The sequence below is a fragment of the Nothobranchius furzeri genome, chromosome 12 (assembly GCF_043380555.1).
Source record: "Nothobranchius furzeri strain GRZ-AD chromosome 12, NfurGRZ-RIMD1, whole genome shotgun sequence".
In the NCBI taxonomy this organism is placed as follows: domain Eukaryota; kingdom Metazoa; phylum Chordata; class Actinopteri; order Cyprinodontiformes; family Nothobranchiidae; genus Nothobranchius; species Nothobranchius furzeri.
In genome coordinates, this window is record NC_091752.1 from 22,181,944 (window position 1) to 22,202,544 (window position 20,601).

The 20,601-nt window shown below is 39.5% G+C and overlaps 2 protein-coding genes across 6 annotated transcripts; one reads left to right on the plus strand and one right to left on the minus strand.

The window, feature by feature from the left end:
• Nucleotides 1-1,306: 1,306 nt before the first annotated feature.
• Nucleotides 1,307-18,594, minus strand: sufu (suppressor of fused homolog (Drosophila)). 5 transcript variants are annotated; one of them, XM_070542420.1, is made up of 13 exons: nt 18,514-18,594; nt 18,247-18,423; nt 16,627-16,761; nt 16,272-16,408; nt 10,649-10,791; nt 9,603-9,688; nt 8,426-8,498; nt 5,833-5,989; nt 5,621-5,723; nt 5,150-5,284; nt 1,855-1,993; nt 1,705-1,773; nt 1,307-1,623 (listed from the first exon to the last, which is right to left on the minus strand). In XM_070542420.1, exons 2-13 carry the CDS (start codon nt 18,393-18,395, stop codon nt 1,534-1,536), a joined length of 1,416 nt encoding a protein of 471 aa, XP_070398521.1. In that variant the 5' UTR covers nt 18,396-18,423; nt 18,514-18,594; the 3' UTR covers nt 1,307-1,533. The 5 variants fall into 5 exon arrangements, with proteins under 5 accessions (XP_070398521.1, XP_070398524.1, XP_070398522.1 ...); XM_070542423.1 differs by lacking the exon at nt 18,514-18,594 and adding an exon at nt 17,187-17,286 and having other exon boundaries at nt 18,247-18,383; XM_070542421.1 differs by having other exon boundaries at nt 5,833-5,986; nt 18,247-18,549.
• On the plus strand, nt 11,697-13,126 carry LOC139062093 (SCAN domain-containing protein 3-like). The gene is made up of 2 exons (XM_070542424.1): nt 11,697-12,076; nt 12,143-13,126. Exons 1-2 carry the CDS (start codon nt 11,898-11,900, stop codon nt 13,074-13,076), a joined length of 1,113 nt encoding a protein of 370 aa, XP_070398525.1. The 5' UTR covers nt 11,697-11,897; the 3' UTR covers nt 13,077-13,126.
• Nucleotides 18,595-20,601: the final 2,007 nt, after the last annotated feature.

Here is a 20,601-nt window from a genome sequence, read left to right on the forward strand (position 1 = left end):
GTTCAGAAAAAATGCATGTTTAGTATGAGTATAAACCCAAATATCCAGACTAAAATGAAAAAAGGCCTCAACTCGGCGAAGCTAATTCTAGACCCACAGATGAGCTTGAAAATTTCAGATTAAAAAATACCATTTCATTACCCATTAAGATGAAATATGTTTGAATCCAACTATTTTGTAATCGTGATCCAATTACACTGTAAAAAAGTAACGATTACCTAATCAAATTAGACCTGGTTTTATTAAGATATTTATTTGTAATTTAACTAGTTTAGAAAAACATTTCTTGTTGGATGAGTATGCACACACAACACTGAAGTATTTGCAAGTCAAAAGTCATCAAAATACCAAAAATGCATCACATTTAATCTAAACTAAAAGCTTGAATTTAAATCAGAACTATAGCTTTATGCATACCTTGTCCGGTCACACTGGTGTCAACTATTAGGAATGCAAAACCTTGAAAAAAGGTCATCAATACATTTTAGAATGAATCAAGATTTGTGTAATCGCTACACTCTTTAATGCACTTGAGATTACAACCAACCAGTTCAGTCCCAAAACAAATACAAAATTCCATATCTAAACTTTATTCAGATTAAAAAAAGGACAGATATAAATACATTGCGTTGGTTACGAATAGTGTTCTAAAAGAAGACAGTAATAAAGCTTGTTTTGTCTACATCACAGAGTCGAAAAGGAATGCAAAACAGTGGACAGAGATGTTGTTTAACAACCGTGGAGCCAAACGCAACATCCACATTCAACGGAAACGAGTTCAAGGCACCGAGGAAATACACTCACTCTGAAGCAGGTTCAAATAAATTTCAAAAAAACACACAGAGAGAAATCATGTGATTAAAAAACACTAAGAGGTATGATTCTTGGCATGGTGGAGTTGGGAGGTGGCTACACCAGCAGCATTTCATATCTAAGAAGTGTCAAAAATATTTAGCTTTTAGCTGAAGCTATTGCTACGGAAACAGTTGAAACTTTGGCGTGAACACAAACACATAAAAGAAAAATGTCCAGCATTTGTAAATACTATACACAAAAGCATTTCTGAAAACAACACTGATAAACTGCTTTGTGTTTTTATTCTCTTTCTAAGGCCACTGGAATAAATAGCCCTTGCCTTGAGAGTCATTGCTTCCAACACCGCGTCTGAGGCTCGTGGACACTCACTCAGCTGCAGTATTACAGTACATTTCTGGCCAACTGGACAAATAAAAGCATAAAAAAGGCCTGCAGGAGCGTTCTCACGGGTTAGCCATGTGAACAGGCTGGTTCGAGGCTGATTCCATCACCTCGCAAGTATTCAAACCTCAGAGAAATGTTGTAAACAGCAGGTCTTTGAAAACTGGGTAACAGTCAGAAATGTTGAGTTGATTCTCAGGATCATCTTCAAAAGTGAAGTAGTCTCTGGATTTCCAGATATGTACGACCCTTAGAGCAGGGTTGGTATGCAGGCACTAGGAGCTCTGAACGTGTGTCTGAGGAGAATTGTGTCTTTTTCCATTAAGTGTTTCCGTTTCATTGCAATGGATTATCAAACACAGAGTCTGGTAGGACGGAAATCTTCAGCTTCTTTTCAGGCCAACTGTACTCCTTAGGTAGCTTTGTCTAAACAAAGAGATTGGACACTTGGGGTGAACCAGAAAGGAAATCTGAAAGTAAAAGTTCAAACAGAAAAGCTCTACTTGCCTCCTCGCGAGTGTTGAGCTCCTGTAAATCCCCGAGCATTTGCTCAACAAACTCCTCAGTCAACAGGATCTGTGCAAGTGGAGAAGAAGAAAGTAAAACAAAAAGAGAGAGACTGAAAGTCTTGTGGAAGACCTGAAGAGACTTTTATACCTGAAGCCAAGGGCCATGCGCCGCATAGGGATTCTCCTCGGTAGCAAACGCTCCTTCTACTCCTGTGGACACAAACGTAATGGCCGTGTCTCCGTTGATACTTTTGTAAGTGAAATGTCTTCCATGCAACAACCTGCCCCTGTGCAAAAACAAATACAACAGTGTTAACTCCAGTTACACACATTTATATTCAGGAGTCTTCTTTAGTTTGGCCAGAAAACAGCAGTTCACATCATAAGATGACTCTTCACATCCCCTCATTGTGATGGAATTGATGTTTATTTAAACATACATAAACATAATAAAATTAAGAAAAATAAATTATTATTGCTAAACAATAGAAACAAAAGAGAAGAAGAGGATTAAAAAAAGATTTATGACTTTAATAAAAATACTCAAACTCTAACATGTGTGCAGTCCTTCCTTTTTATGTAGCGATCCCTCGAGCCGGGTCGTAACATAGATCAAATTAGGTTTTTCTCAGAATTCTTACTTTATTCTCACAATTCTGAGAAAAACAAACTTGTTGTCAATGGCTCTAGTCCTCTTCCGCAGATATTTTTCAAAAACTATAAATTGTTTCTTTTTAAAGAGTCCTGTAACAGTTGAGACTCTAAAGTTTTATTCTAGTGGATGCGGAGGAAAAACAACAATTGATTGTAAAGCCCGCAGACCCTTGGTCTAAACACTGAGCCATCTAGAGTTCATGCAACCCGAAACTTTGCATCCATCTTTGTAGTTTTAAAATATTTAGCAGACACTGGTGTTTGAGTGAGCCTTTTCACCATGACTGAGGGGTTTTGTTTTTCCTGTTTGTGTAGAGATTGAGACAGGCCAACCCCTTCCACATAACCAGGTACGGGGGCCTGCAGAGACCAAAATACCCCAGAAACTACCAGGATTGTTTCCCTACTCATGTGAGTGAACATTGTGAAATTTCAACCGTGTTTGCCTTCACAGCTTTATTAAGTTGGCGCTGCCTAACCCACGTGAGCATAATTTGTTGCATAGTTTTTATGTTATAAAACTAGCTTAACATGATTTTTTTTCTCCAAGGGCAAGAAAAATACTGGTAATATTGTGAATGATGTGATATGACACACCCCTAAATGGCATTTAAATTATATTACTTGGACAATAAATTTAATTAAAATAAACTGCCTGTCTGACGTGTAGCTCGGGCATTTACCTGCGTTTTCGTGATTACTTTACACGAAGAAAAGGATAAAGATATTTATCGTATATCAAGGGTAAGCTAAAAAAAAAAAAAAAAAAGAATCTGGAGATACAAGTTTTGTTCTATTTTTCCCATTCCTGTAACTACCCAAAGCTCATGGCATCCACCCCAGACTCCTGCGAGTAGGGGTGAAGAGTTGGCCCAAGATTTCACCACAAAAAGAACAACATCGTTCCTCCTCAAACACCTTTAGTAGTACATAATTATTATTATTTATTTTTTTTATTCCAGAGATTATTTCCAGAAAGGTTTTGGCATCAGCGTTCCAGTGTTAATTTTGACAGGAAATTTTAATTTTATTTTAGTCTTAGTCTTTTGGCTAAAAATTAATTTTAGTCTTAGTCTAATTTTAGTCATTAGATTTATTTTAGTTTTAGTCCCATTTTAGTCGATGAAAATAAAGTAATTGTAGTCGATAAAAATAAGCAATTTTAGTCAACAAAATGCATATATTTTTTTCTAATGAAGTAATTTCCTACTTTTGTATAGAGCACGGAAAAACTAGTGTAATTTAATACACAGGGTCCAAACTCTTAACCACCACTGATCAGATATAGCACACACAGCTAAGAACATAGAATATTTGAATAAAAAAAAAACACTTCACATGTTTAACACTTACGTGTTTAATAAAATACAAAAAGCACACTGGGAATTACAAAAGTGCTCTTTTTAGCAATTGCACAACAAGCATTTTTTCAAACTAGCATGCACTCAAAAATAAAAACTCCTCTTTTGAGGGCATGGATTTTTCCAGAAACTTTTCACAATAAAATGGTTAACACCCCAAAATAAGTACAGTACAGGACCTGTAAGCGGTCAGTTACGGGTGTCTTTTTGGCATTTAACACATACAAAAGACGCACCGGGTTATAAAACGTACCGGTAAAACATCTGTGTGGGCTCGGGACTCGGAACATAGCAGTGCAAACCAGACATTGTGATAATTATAAACAGCCAAAAGCATGCTTCACTTTACTGGTCTAGTCCTGGTTTAGAGCGCACGTGCACTTCCTCATTGCGCAAAAACAAACAACGTGTGTGCATGATTGCGCATGTGCCGTGAGCAGTTCTGGTACTTTTTGGGTCGCAGCCGCTCGCTGCACCACTTCAACTGTGCAACAGTGAACTTGCACGGACTTCTGGCATGTTTGATATTTTGCTCGTCCCTCGTGAGGGTATCGCACTGTTGAAGCGGCGCTGCGAGCAGCTAAAATATCAGAACCGCTCACGGCACATGCGCGATCATGCATCAACACCGCTCACCCGCTATTCCCCTAATAACACACGCTGTTCGTTTTTATTTCTACACATTTTTTTTACTCACAAAGATTGTCAAGAAAGCGTGTTTGTCGTGTTCATGTCAAATTAAACTGATCACAAAACACAGATTTACTTTCTTTATTTCGTTTTCCTCATCCAACCCCCATAAATCGCTGTGTGTCCTCCTGCAGCGCTCCCGAAGGACAACAGGTAAAACAAGACAAAAATGTCTGACGTGTTGAGTAAAAACCGCTATTTTTAGCATATTTTTAGGTCCGACGTGTTGCTACCAGACGTACAGTGTGAGCAGTCAGGTCGCATCCGAGAGCTCCGTACATCTCCGAGCAAACATGGAGAAGTTGATTATTATTATGGTAGGCCTAGCGTCACCTCTAAACAAAGCGGACTCTGATTGGTTCTCTTCTCACCTAGTCCCGCCTGTTCAATTTGTTGATTGGTCCTTTTATTTGCGTCATGCATCTTTCCTGTCTTCTGATTAGACATTCGTTATCGTGGGTTTTCGTCTCGTCTTTCATTCGTTAACTAAAAGTTTCAATCAATTTAATTACCGTCTTCGTCTTTTTCCAAGCTTTTATTTTGAAATTTTGTTTCATTTTCGTCTGTAAATATATTTTCGTGATGAAAATATTTTGTCAACAAAATTAACACTGCAGTGTTCCTGTAACATCCTCTGCCAAACCTATTCCAAGGTAAAGTGTGCTTGTTTATCGGTTTTAGAAAATTCCTATGATGGTAGATGTGGTTTTGGGGTGTGAACAGTGAGTGTAGCAGTACCGCAGGCAGAGAGGCAGGAGTGTGCCTGACTCTTGGTTAAACTTCAGATGAATGCTCTCCAGCTGTCGTGTTCGGACCAGCTCATGAGGAATAATGGCTGCCGAGCTCTCGCTCTCCAGACTATCCTTCCGGCTCCTGAAAAATCCACAAAGAATGCAAAAAACTAAGAGCGGAGTATTATGATACATGATGATGTCACTCATTTCTGTGGAAAACCCCTCCCCTCACCAAAGCCAAAGGAAATGTCGGGCTGCAGGCTTTGTCAGCCAACAGGAATGAATAGATTTCACAAGATATGGAACCAGAAGTCTCAACAGACTCCACAGAAAACCTGAAGCATAAAATTCCGGTGTCTACGGAACAACAGTGATAACAGCTCAGATGTCAGTGGGGTTCTGAGTCACTGCACATGCAGCAGTGACTTATCTTCCTGAAACCCATGTGAGTGTTTAGGTGTGGGAGGAAACTCACTGAGACCTCTCGTGGTTCTGCTTCTGGCTGCTGATGGGTGGTAGTGCCGTCTTGCTGTTGAACTCTAGTCCCTTTCTTAGGGTCTCTCTGATCTGCTCTGTATCTGTTTAAATAAAAACAAAGATCACCTCACCGTGAAGCAGATATTTAGTGAAATGCTTTTGGAACTGCTGGCTAAATATCCAGTTTTAGTCGTTTAGAAGATGGAGCACCTTTGTTAGAGAGCCGGCGTGGCTGTGAGCCGATGCAGATGGACCGGCTGTCCTCTTCGTCGTCCGGCGGGCGACTCAGATCATCCCATACACACTTAGCGCTGACCCCACTCAGATTAGAGCCCTCCGTCTCAATACCCATGTCCACTCTCTCCTGCTTAGATGAGCAAAACATATATGCAATAGTTAACACTAGTCTAAAAGGTATCAGAGATTTAACTTGTTTAACTCTTTAGTGCCTTAAACATGTAGTTAGGATTTGTTAGCTTTAATAAACAACACATAAGACATGTTTCCACTGTAGGAGTTCCAGGAATTTTCTGGAAATGGCTGCCTCTTCTCAGCCCGTGTCTCATTTCAAATTCAGCCCTTTCAGGACTTTGTTAAGACGTCAGCATATCACCACCGTTGAGTGATGTCACAGATCAGCTAGAAAAGGTGTGTACGAACATTATTCTTTCAAAATACAGCATAATTCAATCCATTAAAAGGACCAGGAGAGCGGCTGTGTGAAGTAAAAAGTGGTGTTCAATGATCAGAAAATGCACCATAAATTTTATGGTGCTCTGTGAAACTAACGAGGAGAATGTCCGCCACATTGTTCAGTGTTGGGAGTCTAGAAACGGCTATTTTAAAGCAGCATCAATGCTGCTTACTTTCTTTTCCTTCCATTCTGCTTCACCAGCAGTGATGGAAATAACACTGTTTAACTATAACAGCGTTACTAACGGCGTTCTTTTTTTAGGTAATGGAATAATCTAATTAATTACTTTTCCCACTGTTGCAACGCCGTTACCGTTACTGGGGACGGAAGGTTGTGCGTTACTATGTGCTTGTCGAACGTTGAGCAACAGCGTGAGGCTTTCTGACCGCCACACTTCAGCTGCAGCCAGGGAGAGAGAGGTGTCGATAACGCACTTACAAACACGATGATGACTGGCCGGGTGGGCGGAGACCCTCACTGTCTCAGTCACTGCATGCTATAGACACAACAGAGCAGTGATGGGAATAACGCCGTTTAAAATAACCGCGTTAATAAAAATATATATTTTTTCAGTAACAAGCAATCTAATTAATTACCACCTTTTATCAAAACGTCGTTTCTGTTTCTGATAAGGAAATGCGTGCGTTAAGCAGCGCGGTGTGTAGAAGCTGTCATCAGCTGATCAGGAGCTAAAGAGGTAGATGTTTTCATCCAAGCGCATTACGGCCGTGAAGAACGAGGAAGATGTGATGAATATCTACGGCTGCAGACCCGCAGATTCGCTGCTGCAGGTGGGAATCTGCAGCAGCGAATCTGCGGGTCTGCAGCCGTGCCCTTCTTAGCGTGACAGCGGGACGTCCCGGAGGTCCGCTCACCTGTTCACCGCTCAGACGTCCTGATCTTCTACCTTCCTAGATCAACCAGCTGTAACCTGTTTCTGATCATGCCTTCAGTCCCGCTGTAACACTGATGCATCAGTCTCAAACGTCATGGAGCTCAGGTGTTATTAGAACTGCCTGTGTGTGTTTACCACCCAGCTTCAGCTCTTCTGTGTTTGGGTCTGACCCAAGTTAGTAAATGTAGTCCTCCATCAGGCTTGTGCCTCTTCTAGTGTCATTTTAAAGGATTTTATTTATTTATTTATTTAACCATTACTGGATTACCAGCAACAGAAATGCTACTAAAACACACAATTATGTGAAGCTGGAAAAATTAAAATGCTGTGCAAAATTACATTCATTTCTGTAATTTAACTAGACTGAGAGACCATTTAAAGGCTCGGGAAACAGGTGTTTCTATTTGCAATTTTAAATTTTAGCAGATTGGGGTCTTGTTAAATATCACACAGTGACCTTTTAATAGTCTAGATAAGTGTAATGCTCCTGTCAGTAGTTCCTCCTGTTAAGTGCTTATTTATTTAAATTATTCAGGTTTATAAAAAAACATTTGGACATTCATTTTATTATGTTCCAGTCATTAGTCATTTATATTTCACTATTATAGTAATTTTTAGTAAATTAAGTAAGTTTAATTAAGAGGGGAACCCATTTTTCTTGCATTCTTTAATGAAAAAAGTAACTAAGTAGTTAGTTTTCTTGTAATTAGTTACTTTTATAATCTTGTAACTCGGTAAGTACACGAGTTACTTTTTTGACCAAGTAATTAGTAACTATAACTAATTACTTTTTTAAAGTAACGTTCCCAACACTGTTCACTAGCAACTCAACAACTAACGGTTGTTTGGCCGACGTCTGCTGATGCCATTTACCACTGAGTTACAACCAATCAGCACGAGTTAACCACAAGTCCCGCACAGTGACTCTATTGGGATGTTTCTGAGTATCTACCCCTGTACAGGTACTTGGTCGGTTCGTGATAAGACCTGAAAACTCTTTTCAGCTCAGCCGGGTTATATGGAGACATATGCACGCCACGGAGGTTCGGGAACATTTCCAAGAAGTTCCAAAAGTGAAAACAGGTCCAATTATTCTAAACATTTTGACCTTCATGTGCCGTTAGTGGCTTCCGTGAACTTATGAATGTTATATGAATCAAAACCCAAAAACAATATGAAAATAAATGTAGGAGCTGAATTTAATAAAGCCTTACTTGTAGGTGTGGATCAATTTCAAAAATAGTCTCTCCTCGCCTCATGTCTGTGATTAGCCAAGGGCCGCCAGCTCTGTACACACGCACGCACGCACGCACGCACGCACGCACGCACGCACACACACACACACACACACACACACACACACACACACACACACACACACACACACACACACACACACACACACACACACACACACACACACACACACACACACACACACACACACACACACACACACACACACACACACACACACACACACACACACACACACACACACACACACACACACACACACACCATTAGTATTAACTTGTCGCCAAACACAAAAAGTTAATAAGTGAACAAATAACCAAACACCTTACTCTCTGTTCACAACATACTCATGGAGATGGAATTTAAACACCTTCTACTAAAGCAGAACTCTTCTTCCATGTTCTTTCTTCTGCTCCACTCGGCTCAGGAACGTTTATATCAGTGTCTCAACTTGTTTATGGAAAAAGGGCAAAAGGTCTTATGTAATTATTCGCTAAATGAAAAGTAGACATGTCCTGGTTTTAAAGTGTTTTTTTTTTTACTCTTTACCGTTTCAACAAATGATACTGTTGATAGTTTCACTGATTTATCTAACAGTGGGATCTGCCAGACTTAAGAAAAGCAGTAGGGATCAATTACCACCCACGCCCACTTTACCGTTTGATGCCCAACAGCAGGTCAGACTCACCCAAAGAAACAGGAAACGTTTTTTGATCCAACGTATGGAGACTATCACTACAAACTGCTACAGAAACACAGCTAATTAATTCAGGCAGGTAACCTCATGTTCAGCTTCAATGCCCTGTCCCCCCTTTTTGGACAGAAGACATTTTTACAAATAATTATTTACACTAACGAGTGATTTTTCTAATGATCACAGATGGATAGAGTGATGTAAATGAAGCTCTGAGAGGTTGAACTTGGTGATTTCTCTCTAACCGACTGACTTTAACCTCACATGTATTTTTTTTTAAGTCGATACACTTTCTTATTTCCTGTGTTGACTAGTTTTGGTGGAAGTAAAATGCAATCTTCTCCATAAAAGCAACAAGTACAGTGTATATTTGCCACTTTAAAACCCAAAACACTGTTTATAAATGAACCTAAAAACCCTGTTTACAGAGTTTTACTCACACTCCGATTCCACGCATCAGCTCCAGGATTCCCTGGCCATTCCACTGTTGGGCCGCCTGCAGCTCCTCGGTACACACACCCACAATCTGCACACAGAGTGGAGAGGACTTCATAACATCTCTACAATCTATTTTAGTAAAAATACACTTCATACAAACTTTAGACCTGAAAGTACCCTGCTGTTCATATCCACACCTTCAGCCTAGCCTAGCAAGTGAGAGCAAAAGGTCCTTTTACTTATTTAGCTAACATCTAGGAAAAAAAACTCCAAGAAATTACAAGAAAATTAGTTGTCAACAATAATAAAGAGAAATCTTATTGAAAATTGACTGTTTAATCTATTTAATATGCTTAGATGAGATTTGCACCAAAAAAATAAACAAAAAGTAAAAAATAAAAATCAGAGAATCAGAATCTGTCCATAATCTACATGAGTGCCTTAATCAGCCGTCAGATGATCCAAAACTTAAAGGTCAGTCTGTTTTTCGGTGTATTTGAATACATCCTTATAAAGCAGCAATACCACTTGTAACACCATCAAACAGTACAGTACATACCAAATAAGTGGGAATTGTAAGTTTTTCTTCTTTCAAAACAAAGGAAGGAGGGACATATTGGTAACTACTATTTATCATCTGTGAGTGTGGGGTTGCCGTGTCTCCTGTGAGCTAATGCTGCAGCGCCGACAATTGTTATTCGATGATGGCCGGCAAAAAGCTCCAGTTGTTTAAAGTGGTTGCAGTAACCCAATTTTACCACAGGATATCATTTTTACTTCATTTCTACATAATGCACCTTTAAGCAACAGAACTTGTATGCAACTGAGAAAAATCAAACACACACAGATTGGACTTGATGTTTCCTCTCGTTTTATTTCCTCTTCTTCTTTAACAAAGGGAAGGTTTTGCCGACACTGGCAGGACCGTCACGTTCTGCCTCTGTCCAGCTTTGATTTAAATTCACTCTTTAAAACAGTTATAAGATCTGACTTTGTGGAAAGAAATTAAGGAAATGTGTCCTGGTTTCCATCCCATATGTGAACTCACCTGAAGAAAGCTCACTGTGCCAAAGGGAGTGTGAACTGGCTGCATCTGTGGGTCTTCTGTTAACAACATGTGTTGGATACGAGACTCACTGTTGTCCAGCGGACTGTGCCATGACACGTGGTCACCACTACAAAATGTGTTTTCTGCAGAAGACAGTAAAAAAAGAAAAGGCCATTTATTTCACTCATTTAAAATGATGCTGCCTCTTCTCTCTACAACACAAAACACGAACACATGTCAAGCACCACTGGCTCATTGCCTTTAGCCACAAGTAGAAAGCAGTGCCACTTTCCTTTGTTTCACTGTATGACTGCACAGAAATGCTGAAGAAGAGTTACAGTAACAGGAAAAGGGATGATACCGAGCTCCAGATGTAGAACAGAAAGCAAAAGAAACTACTTGGGAGGTCGTGACTGAGCACCCAGTCCAGACAAAGATAAAAGAGTCGGCGTTCATTTGGTCAAGGAAAATGTCCCCACAATTTGGAAATGTCCACATACTACAGGTTAAAGTCAAACTTTCCACTTAAACATATAAAGACAAGCGCACGTGCGCACACACACACACACACACACACACACACACACACACACACACACACACACACACACACACACACACACACACACACACACACACACACACACACACACACACACACACACACACACACACACACACACACACACACACACACACACACACACCTCGAAAATGGAGCGAACGGCCTTCTGCTTTTGCTTTGAGGCTTTATCAATAACCCCTCCCTGGTTAACCACATTTCTATTTACTACGTTATTTACTAACCAGAAGATTTACATAAAGTCAACATGTGTTTTGACTAGGGCTGGGGGTAAACGATTATTTTTAAAACGATTTTTCTGATGATTATTTTATCGAATAGTCGACTATTCTAATGACTATTTAGACAATTAATCTAATGATTATTTTTCTATTGCACAGTTAATAAAAACCTAAAAAATCTCTAATAAATTCCTCAGAAAAATTGATAAATTGTTACTGTAAGACAGAGATCACTAATAGGCGGACCTGGGTCCGGATCCGGACCGAAATGCTGTCTGGTGTGGACCCGAGCCTAATGCCAAAATAAAGTTCGCCTAATTTTATAACCGCTTCTGGCCGGTGCAGCTATTGCATTCTTTACGGTAGTATTCTAGCATCCACGAACACCCACAGGCCAATTGTGCGCGAGTTTAGTCAGACCACGTGACACCAACAAGCCAATAACATGTTTTATTCCTGCCAGAAAATACAGGCGATACGTAGCGAAAATAAACGGTTCAGACGCCGGAGAGAAGGAGAGCAGCGAAGAGCAGAAATTCGAACAGAGAAAACGAGAGATTCAGGCGGAGAGCGGTGGAAAGAAGGAGACATTCAGGCTAAGAGCAGCGACAAGGAGAGATTCAGGTGTAAAGGAGGAGGAATTCAGTTAGAGAAAAGGAAAGCGGCGACAGGCGACAAGGAGAGATTCAGGCGGGTGAGACGGAGAGAAGTAGAGAAAGCAGAAATGGCAGCCTCTAAAAAACGGAAAGTGGACAGCGAAAATAGAGCATTTAATCCAGAATGGACAGAGTCATTTGTCTTTGTTCTTCCCACTGGTGGCACAAAACCTGTTTGTCTCATATGTTCAGAAACAGTGGCACTTATTAAAAGTGGCAATGTGAAACGCCATTATGAGACAAAACACAAATGTTTTGAAGAAACATATCCCCTCAGATCAGAAGTAAGATCAGAGAAAATACGTAGTCTCAAAGCCCAATATGAACAGTCCACCAGGATCCTGAGCCACACGTTCACTGCTCAGCAACGAGCCCATGAGAGTTCCCTCAGAGTTTCTTGGATTTTGGGTCAGCACAAAAAACCATTTACTGATGGAGAGGTTGTCAAAGAGTGTATGACAGCAGTTGATGAAACACTGTTTGAAGGAAAAGAAAAACAAGAAGTTTGTGAAAAAATAAAGCAAATCCCCATATCAGCATCATCTGCTACAAAGAAAAGTGAAATACTGACTCAGGATGTTGTAGCCCAGCTAGATGAAGCCATACAGAAGGCACCATGTGTAGGTTTGGCTGTGGATGAGTCCACTGACGTGTGTGATAATGCTCAGCTGTTGGTTTATGTGAGGTTTTATTACGCAGAGCAGAAAGCATTCTATGAAGACCTGCTGGGTATTACTCCTCTTCAGACCAGCACAACAGGAGAGGACATCTACCTGGCCATTATGGAGATGTTGGCAAAGAGAGGAATTGAGCCTTCAAAAGTGATTTCAATAACTACAGATGGAGCCCCTGCTATGATAGGGAGAGAAAAGGGAGCTGTAACAAGAATGAAGAAAGACAACCCTGACCTCTTAACCTACCATTGCATTATTCATCAATCTGTCCTCTGTGCCTCCCTGTCAAGATGAGCATGCTGAGGTGATGACTTCAGTGATGAAAATGATCAACTTTCTTAGAGCGTCCTCTTCCTACCAGCATCGCATGCTTAGAGAATTCCTCAAAGAAGTTGATGCCAATGCTGATGATCTTCTGCTGCCCAACAATGTGAGATGGCTCAGCAAAGGCAGAGTTTTAGCACGCTTTTGGGCCATCAGGAGGGAAGTAGCATCTTTTTTGGCAGAGCTAAAACATCATAAGGCAACACAGTTGTCTACATTTCTATAAAATGAGAAGCAGATGGACAATGTTGCCTTTTTGGTTGATATAACTTCACATCTAAACGAACTGAACTTGAGGCTACAGGGCAAGGACAATTCCATTTGTGAACTAATGACAGCTGTCCGTGCCTTTCAGAGAAAACTTGAAATGTTCAAGGAGGACTTGCAGGAAGACTGTGTCCACTTCCCAGCAGTGCAGGAACAGGTTCAGGGACAGCGAGATGTCTCGTCGTTTGTTGTCTTCATTGATAAACTTATTGCTAACTTCAGCAATCGTTTTGATAGCTTCAGCATTGGCCAGCAGCTCACCATGTTCATTCAGAACCCATTCCTCATCACAGATGTCAGGAGCTTCTCAAAGGAAGCCACACAGCATTTTAAATGGGTCAATGCCAGGGATCTTCAGATGGAGTTAGTTGACCTCCAAGCAAACTTGGCCATGAAAGAACTGTCTGCCAGGACTGACCCGTCCTCATTCTGGCTCCAAATGGTTCCTGAGACAGCTTTCTCACATCTAAAGAAAGTAGCCTTGTACATCCTGACCATGTTTGGTTCCACCCACAACTGTGAGGCAGCGTTCTCCACAATGAACATTATAAAAAACAAATATCGTTCCAGGCTCACCAATGAGCATCTCCACACATGCATGAGGATGGCTCTGTCTCCATTCAAGCCCAGGTTCAAAATGTTGGCAGGACAAGCAAGAGCTCACTTCTCTCACTAAGTAAAAATGTGGAAAACATTAACCTAAATATATGTTCAGTTATTACATGTGTGCAAAGTCACATTTTTTAAAATCATTTTAAGACTTTTTAGTTCGCACGTGAAGAGGAAAAATGTAAAAAAATTAAGCTTTTTCTACATTTATTCTGAAGTTAGTAGTTTGTGAAGATTCAGTTGCCATGTGTTATTTTCTTGTTGACACTTTTTTCTACTTTTATTTAGTAAATGAGAGAACATTCCAAAGAAATCATTTACATGTTCAACACTTTAAGTGACAATAAATGTCATAAGTATTTGAATTACACTGAAGTATTTCTGATTTGATATGCAAATTAATAATGCAGATGTTGATAAAACTGCTAGGATACTTAAATACATGTCACACTATTGTAGGTCGGACATAATGATCTTTCGGACCTTGGGCTAAAAAAATTCTTTCTGACTGGACCTTTTTAAATAGTATTTGTATACCCCGCTGTAAGAGAATAAACATACAAACGCTCCCGGTGATTTTCTACATCTGCGATTGAGACGGAGCAGCGCATCTGACCCCGGAAGTTGTTGTCCGTTGCCGGGAGACGAAGGTGGGCAAAACGGGAAAGGAATCTAGTAGCGGACAGACATTGTTCCGGGTCTTATTTGGTGGAGATGTTAGTGAAGGTGGAGAAGAGGGCAAACTAGAGGAAAAACAAGCAAATTCCACCTCTATTTACAAACTCCTGTGGATGCAACAAGTGGACGTGGTACGTCGACTACCGGATCTGACATTGACAAATTTTTAGAATCGAGCCGTCGACGTCATCTAGGTTTCGCTACAGCCCTAATTTTTACAGAGTTAATTATTTTTAAAATATATTAAAACACAATAAAAGAGGTTTCTTTAAATACAAACAACTCCATCCTTCAGCATACTCTTCAAACTTCTGAATCAATTTCAAAGTGCTTCTACTAGTTTATAAATCACTCAATGGCATGGGGCCAAAATACATGTCGATCTCCTTCCTGTATATAGGGAGCCTAAGTCACTTCCGCATCATGGAAGAACGAAAAAATGAACGCAAGTCAACGGGGCTAAAAACGCAATTTGCTAATTCCGCTGGTTATGTGCTATGGATTTCACATATGATGTCAGTGAATTTTAAAGACACATTTTGATACCAAGAACACGCTTTTTTTTTTTGGGGGGGGGGGGGGGGGGGGTAATGATATTTTAGGTTTTGTGTGAAAATAAGTCCGGGACTACAGATGTGCTTCACGAAAGTGACGTCATCGAACCAGACACGGAGGAAACTGAGGGAAAATGGCTGTAAGTTCAGCGAACTTCCCACAGGACGAAAGAACCACCATAAATCTGGTCATTTGGTAAGTAGCAGCTACTTTGTGGAGAGGAGATTATGTGGTGATGTCACATATGCGACGTGCCGATTTCTAGTTTGAGGTCATGCTAATTACGAATTTTGACAAGCTGATAAATCTCAAAATACGTGACTGGCGTTGTCGAAACACCCATCATTACTTTTCATTTAAATTGCAGTACAACATATGTGCAATCCAGGGCGTAACGCAAAGCGGATTAGAAAATAGCGTTTTTAGCCCTGTTGACTTGCATTCATTTTTTTGTTCTTCCGGGGAACCATGATGCGGAAGTGACTTAGGCTCCCTATACGCCCAGCAGAGCTCTGAGATCCTTAGGAAACAGTCAGCTTGTAGAACTGTGGGTCAGAACCAAACAGGGTGAAGCTGCTTTTAGCTACTATGCTGCAAACAGATGGACCCAGCTTCTTTGTGACCTCAAATGTGCCCCAACTCTAGAAACTTTTAAATAAAAATCTTAAATTTTAATGTTCTCCCTATTGGAATGCACATTAAATTGCCACTGTGCATGAAATGTGCTATACAAATGAAACTGCCTTGACTTCTATTCAGCTATGATGTCAAAATACTGTAACTGCAAGCAGCATGCACAAAAAGCATGACCTTTAAATTTACAACATCCTGCTGTGGTGGCAAAACACAAACATGCAGTAGATGATCTATAAACTGTGGCTGAATCGATCAACACTCTCAGTTATCCTAGAGGATGCATGACTGAATAAAAACAATTCTTGAACATTAAAAGTTAATCAAAAAGAAAAAAGGCAAAAATAAATAAATAAAAAAACAAATTTTTTTCTCCAAGGTCAATCACTGCAGATTTGCTAAAAGATGACCATTTAATCTTACCTGACTGGAACACATAGCGAGCCAAGCCTTGCATGAGTTCAGCTGGCCACGTTGGAGGTGCCGTCTCTCCCGCCTCTCTTTTGAGTCTAAAAGTGAGCTCAAACCCAAACCCACTGGGTCCATCTGCTCCAGTAAATCTGCAAGAACGGTGAGGCAACACTGAGCATGAGCCAGTAAGATCAGTGGTTTTTGCATGTGGTGTTGAAGGTTTCACTGTAAAAGGTGTATAGTGCAAATATTTATCCGACTGACTGGTGACACCCCACTTTTTAACTAAATTAACTAGAAATTTACATATTTTTTACACAAAGTGGCTTGTCATATTAGAAAATAATAAAACTTTTCCTTCACTCACTCGTGAACACGATTGTCTCCATAAAGGTCACTCAGGCCAAAGCTAACATAGTGCCAATGCTCCTGGACGTCCTGGGCTGGACAGCCCATGTTCCTGTACATGCTGATGTAGTCTAAAGGGTCTGGTCCACCAAGCCTGTTAAAAGAGCAAAATGCAAACCATCAGTCATAGAGCACTTAGTTAGCATGTGGGGCGTAAAATTACTTGCTAGTTTTTGTTTTCATATTTAGTTCTTGCTTGACTTGTTTGATACTGGATAACAGATGTTAGCTGAAGCATCTAAAGTTTATTGAAAATATTGTTTAAATCATAACATCATCATCACAACATATAATATTATTCAAGCCTTCGTTTTTTTATAGCTTTTTTCCCTTTTTGAGCATTTGTTATGATGTGTAACCATGGCAACAAGCTAGTTTACAATCGGGAGCAGCTGATTAACATTGGAAAGGCTGAAATAATACCTCAACTGAAGCCACAAATCCCAAATGAGCTAAAACGCAAGAAGCGTGGGTGCAGAGCGGGAGCAAAACGGAAACGGAGAAAGAGGAAATTCAAACCATCTCTTCCATTGATCATAATGGGCAATGTGAGATCACTGGCCAACAAGATGGAGGTCCTTTCAACGACTCAGCCAGAGTTTCTGCAGTTTCGGAACCACTGGAGGAGATAATGCAAAGAAGGATTCTCCAGAGAATCAAGAAAATTATGGACAACCCTGAGCATTCTCTTCACAAGACTGTCCGACAACGGAAGAGTGTCTTCAGTCAGAGGCTTCTTCAGTTTCTCTGCAACAGTAATCACTAGTGGAGATCCTTCCTGCCAACAGCCATTGTAATATACAACAACTCTTTGATGACTTGATTATTATTATTATTCTGAGCTACTACAGCAATCAATTTCCCTCTGGGATTAATAAAGTATTTTTGAATTGAATTGTACTTCTAGGAATGGAAATATAAAATATTTGCTTTCTTTGATCTATTAAATGTCCCTGGCAACATTTTAAAAACTGCTTAAATATGAGTTTCCATCATAAATGGGTTAAGAATAAGACCTCTACCCTCAGCACAACTACTGAGCAAATATCAAATCCTATTTAAAACAGTCTAATGTGATAATGAAGATTGCATTTCATATTTTCTTGTTTTATACTGAAAAAACAACGTTATAGGTTGCCTCACCCCAATTTTCCTCTTTCCGGAGATTCTGGGGATTAAAGTGTAATACTTCATGTAGAGTTCAGGTGAAATCTACATATTATCCTAGATAGGTTTATTCTTCAAACACCATGCTAAAAGTATTACTGTAGAATTATAAGATACTGAATATTTGACAATAAATCAGTTAAGAATTATAACGTCAAATTTTCTGTATACGTATTATTTTATTAGGTTGTCTTTTGAATATTGCTGTGCTTGTATCGTGTTTTGTAAGGGACACATATAGCGTGAGCAGTTTTTTTTGGCCACACGATCGTTTAGAAAGTTAGCAAAACTGTTTACGTTAGCACGTAGGCTAAGCTAACTGAAGGCTAGCATTTAGCTAAAGCTAAATAAACGCATTCACAAACTTCACGCAGGCATAATTATACCAGCAAAAACAAAACATGTTACATACCAATACTTAACAATGGCAGTAACTTGCAGAGGGTTGGCCTGCTCGGGGTAAAGTCGCCGACATTCTCCATAGATAGCCTGTAGTCCCGGAGGAAACAGCGGCACCAGCCCGTGGGCTGGGGCACCACTGGTAGGCCGTACTTCATCCATGCCAGGGCCTCGAACAAGTCACTTTTTTCTATAAAGAAACAACGTATAATCCGTTTAGTTAACTTGTTCACCTACATGAATGCTTCACAAACGAATTGTGTAACCAGAAATAGATTACTGTGCTAAAACGTTGTTGGAGCCTGTTGCTCGTCCTGGTACACAAAATAGAGAAAAGGGAGCATTCAATTGTTCAACTATTGGTTGGGCCGGTGTAAACGTCATTGAGTGAATGGTGTTGTTAGCCAATGACAATGAAATATGGATTTAAACATGACTGTGATTGGCTGAGTGGTTGTAAGAAGGCGGGTATATGTTCAGGGTTGGGTCCTCATAATTCAGAAGTTTCTCAGGGGGCAGATGATAACATAATTTTAGAGTTTCATTTTTGAAAACATATGGTGTTAAAATACGCAGCAAAGTGTTTTCCATTGAAACGTCTGAGATGAAATTTCAAAAGACTAAAATAAATAAATAAATGAACTAATGTTACAGCTTAGATTTTAAGAAATATATAACTAAACTAATATAAAACTATGTTTCACAAGGTTATGCCAGGAAGTAAAACTTTTGTGAACAGCATTAATGGGCTGTTTTTTTCTAAAACTATGACTCATTCCTTATAAATAGTAAACTCAAACAATTGCATGTCTGGTTTTGTTTGGGTTCATGTAGTCTTTTTAAGAACTTGTTCTCTTCACATTTCTTTGTGCTTTGTAACCAACAAATCATCACAATACTTAAATAACTAAATCAAATATAAAACTGAAGTGAATGTGTCATGAAGGCCGGCTGCACTCACTGATATACATTTGGCAAAACCACCATTTAAAAAAACTACCACAACCATAAAGCTGGGCATTTGTTGAATTGCATTAAACAACAACGCCTAAATATCTGCTCCATATAGCATGGAACTATAAATAAGCTTGGGGTTTTACTTAATTATTGTCCAGAACTCAATGAAGACAACTGCATGATAATTTGTTCTTTATTAGTTGTTTTATTTTATAACATCAAGACAGTTACATACAAAAAATTAAATGAACATCATATAAACATACAGATGACATTCCGGGTCACAACAGTGATAATAAAATCACTTCTATATTCATGTACATCTATATCTGTTTCCTAAATCATTATTGTGTATAGGCTAATCTATTTTACAAAGTTCTGTAGACAGTATTGTGAAAAAAACACAGTATTAATGTGACGTTTCTTCACATTTATATTTTTGGTGCATTTTAATGTAGTTTACATATTTTACAAAGTTTCCACTGTGGCTCAACTATATAATAACTATATTGTTCTGGTACAAAAACAGAAGTAATTTTAAAAACTGTCGTGGATCACAGTGAAAGAAAAAAAATTTGAATTTTGATCATTATGGCCTGGGAACAGGAGGATTCTCAGGTTTACAGAGAACCCAACTATTACTGAGGGCGTGAGTAAAAACTGTAGGGAAACTTTCAGGCAATAGATTAAGAACAGAAAATATACGTACAGACTCGTCACTCTGAAAAGCTCAGCTTTGATATTGTGACGTGGCCGACCTATGATTGTGATGATTCCGATGGATGTTATGAGCATCAAGTTGATATCATCTGTTTCATATTTGATGGCTTTTGGGTTCAAATGAACAACAAAGAAATTCCATGTGTTTCAGAATGAGTGACATTCATGCATTTTTTCTTTTAAACTTGGGGAAATGAACCCTCTCAGACACTTAGTCAAAGCTTTTTCATATTTCTAAAATACAGTTAAATCACATATTCCACCCATTACCGCACATTTTGTCACAGCTGGCTCTAAAAAACTGTCAGTGAGCATCAGGAAGGGCACAGAGCAGCAGCCCATCATCTCTCTTCTTCATTACATGGGTCTTACATTCAGCTACACTTTGCACATCTGATCAAATGCTTAGTTAGTGTTAAAGTTGCTACAACAAATCAACATTTCAGTTATACTTAATTTAATCCAAACAATAATTTAGAATGAAAACATCAGAAAGTGACTTTTTTATGATTTAGACGAATCGTTACTCTAGGAAAGCAGAAAATTCATGTGTTTCTGCTTTTACACGGTCTCGACCACTGCTGCCCGGTGCTGACCCATTTGATAAACCAGAACCACGCCAAAAGAACTGAGCCCATAGATGACACCTGAAAATGCCACCATCTATGGAATTCAGTTCTCACAGCAGGGA

Bases quoted from the DNA above. Each gene is read 5' to 3' on its own strand.
- LOC139062093 (XM_070542424.1), top strand. From the start codon at position 11,898: ATGTTTTATTCCTGCCAGAAAATACAGGCGATACGTAGCGAAAATAAA. The intron at 12,077-12,142 runs GTGTAAAGGAGG...GGAGAGATTCAG, and splicing joins AGCGACAAGGAGAGATTCAG to GCGGGTGAGACGGAGAGAAG.
- sufu (XM_070542420.1), bottom strand. From the start codon at position 18,395: ATGGATGAAGTACGGCCTACCAGTGGTGCCCCAGCCCACGGGCTGGTG. The intron at 8,499-9,602 runs GTGAGTAAAACT...GCGTGTGTACAG, and splicing joins CTGATGCGTGGAATCGGAGT to AGCTGGCGGCCCTTGGCTAA. The intron at 5,990-8,425 runs GTAAGGCTTTAT...TGCTCATCTAAG, and splicing joins AAATTGATCCACACCTACAA to CAGGAGAGAGTGGACATGGG.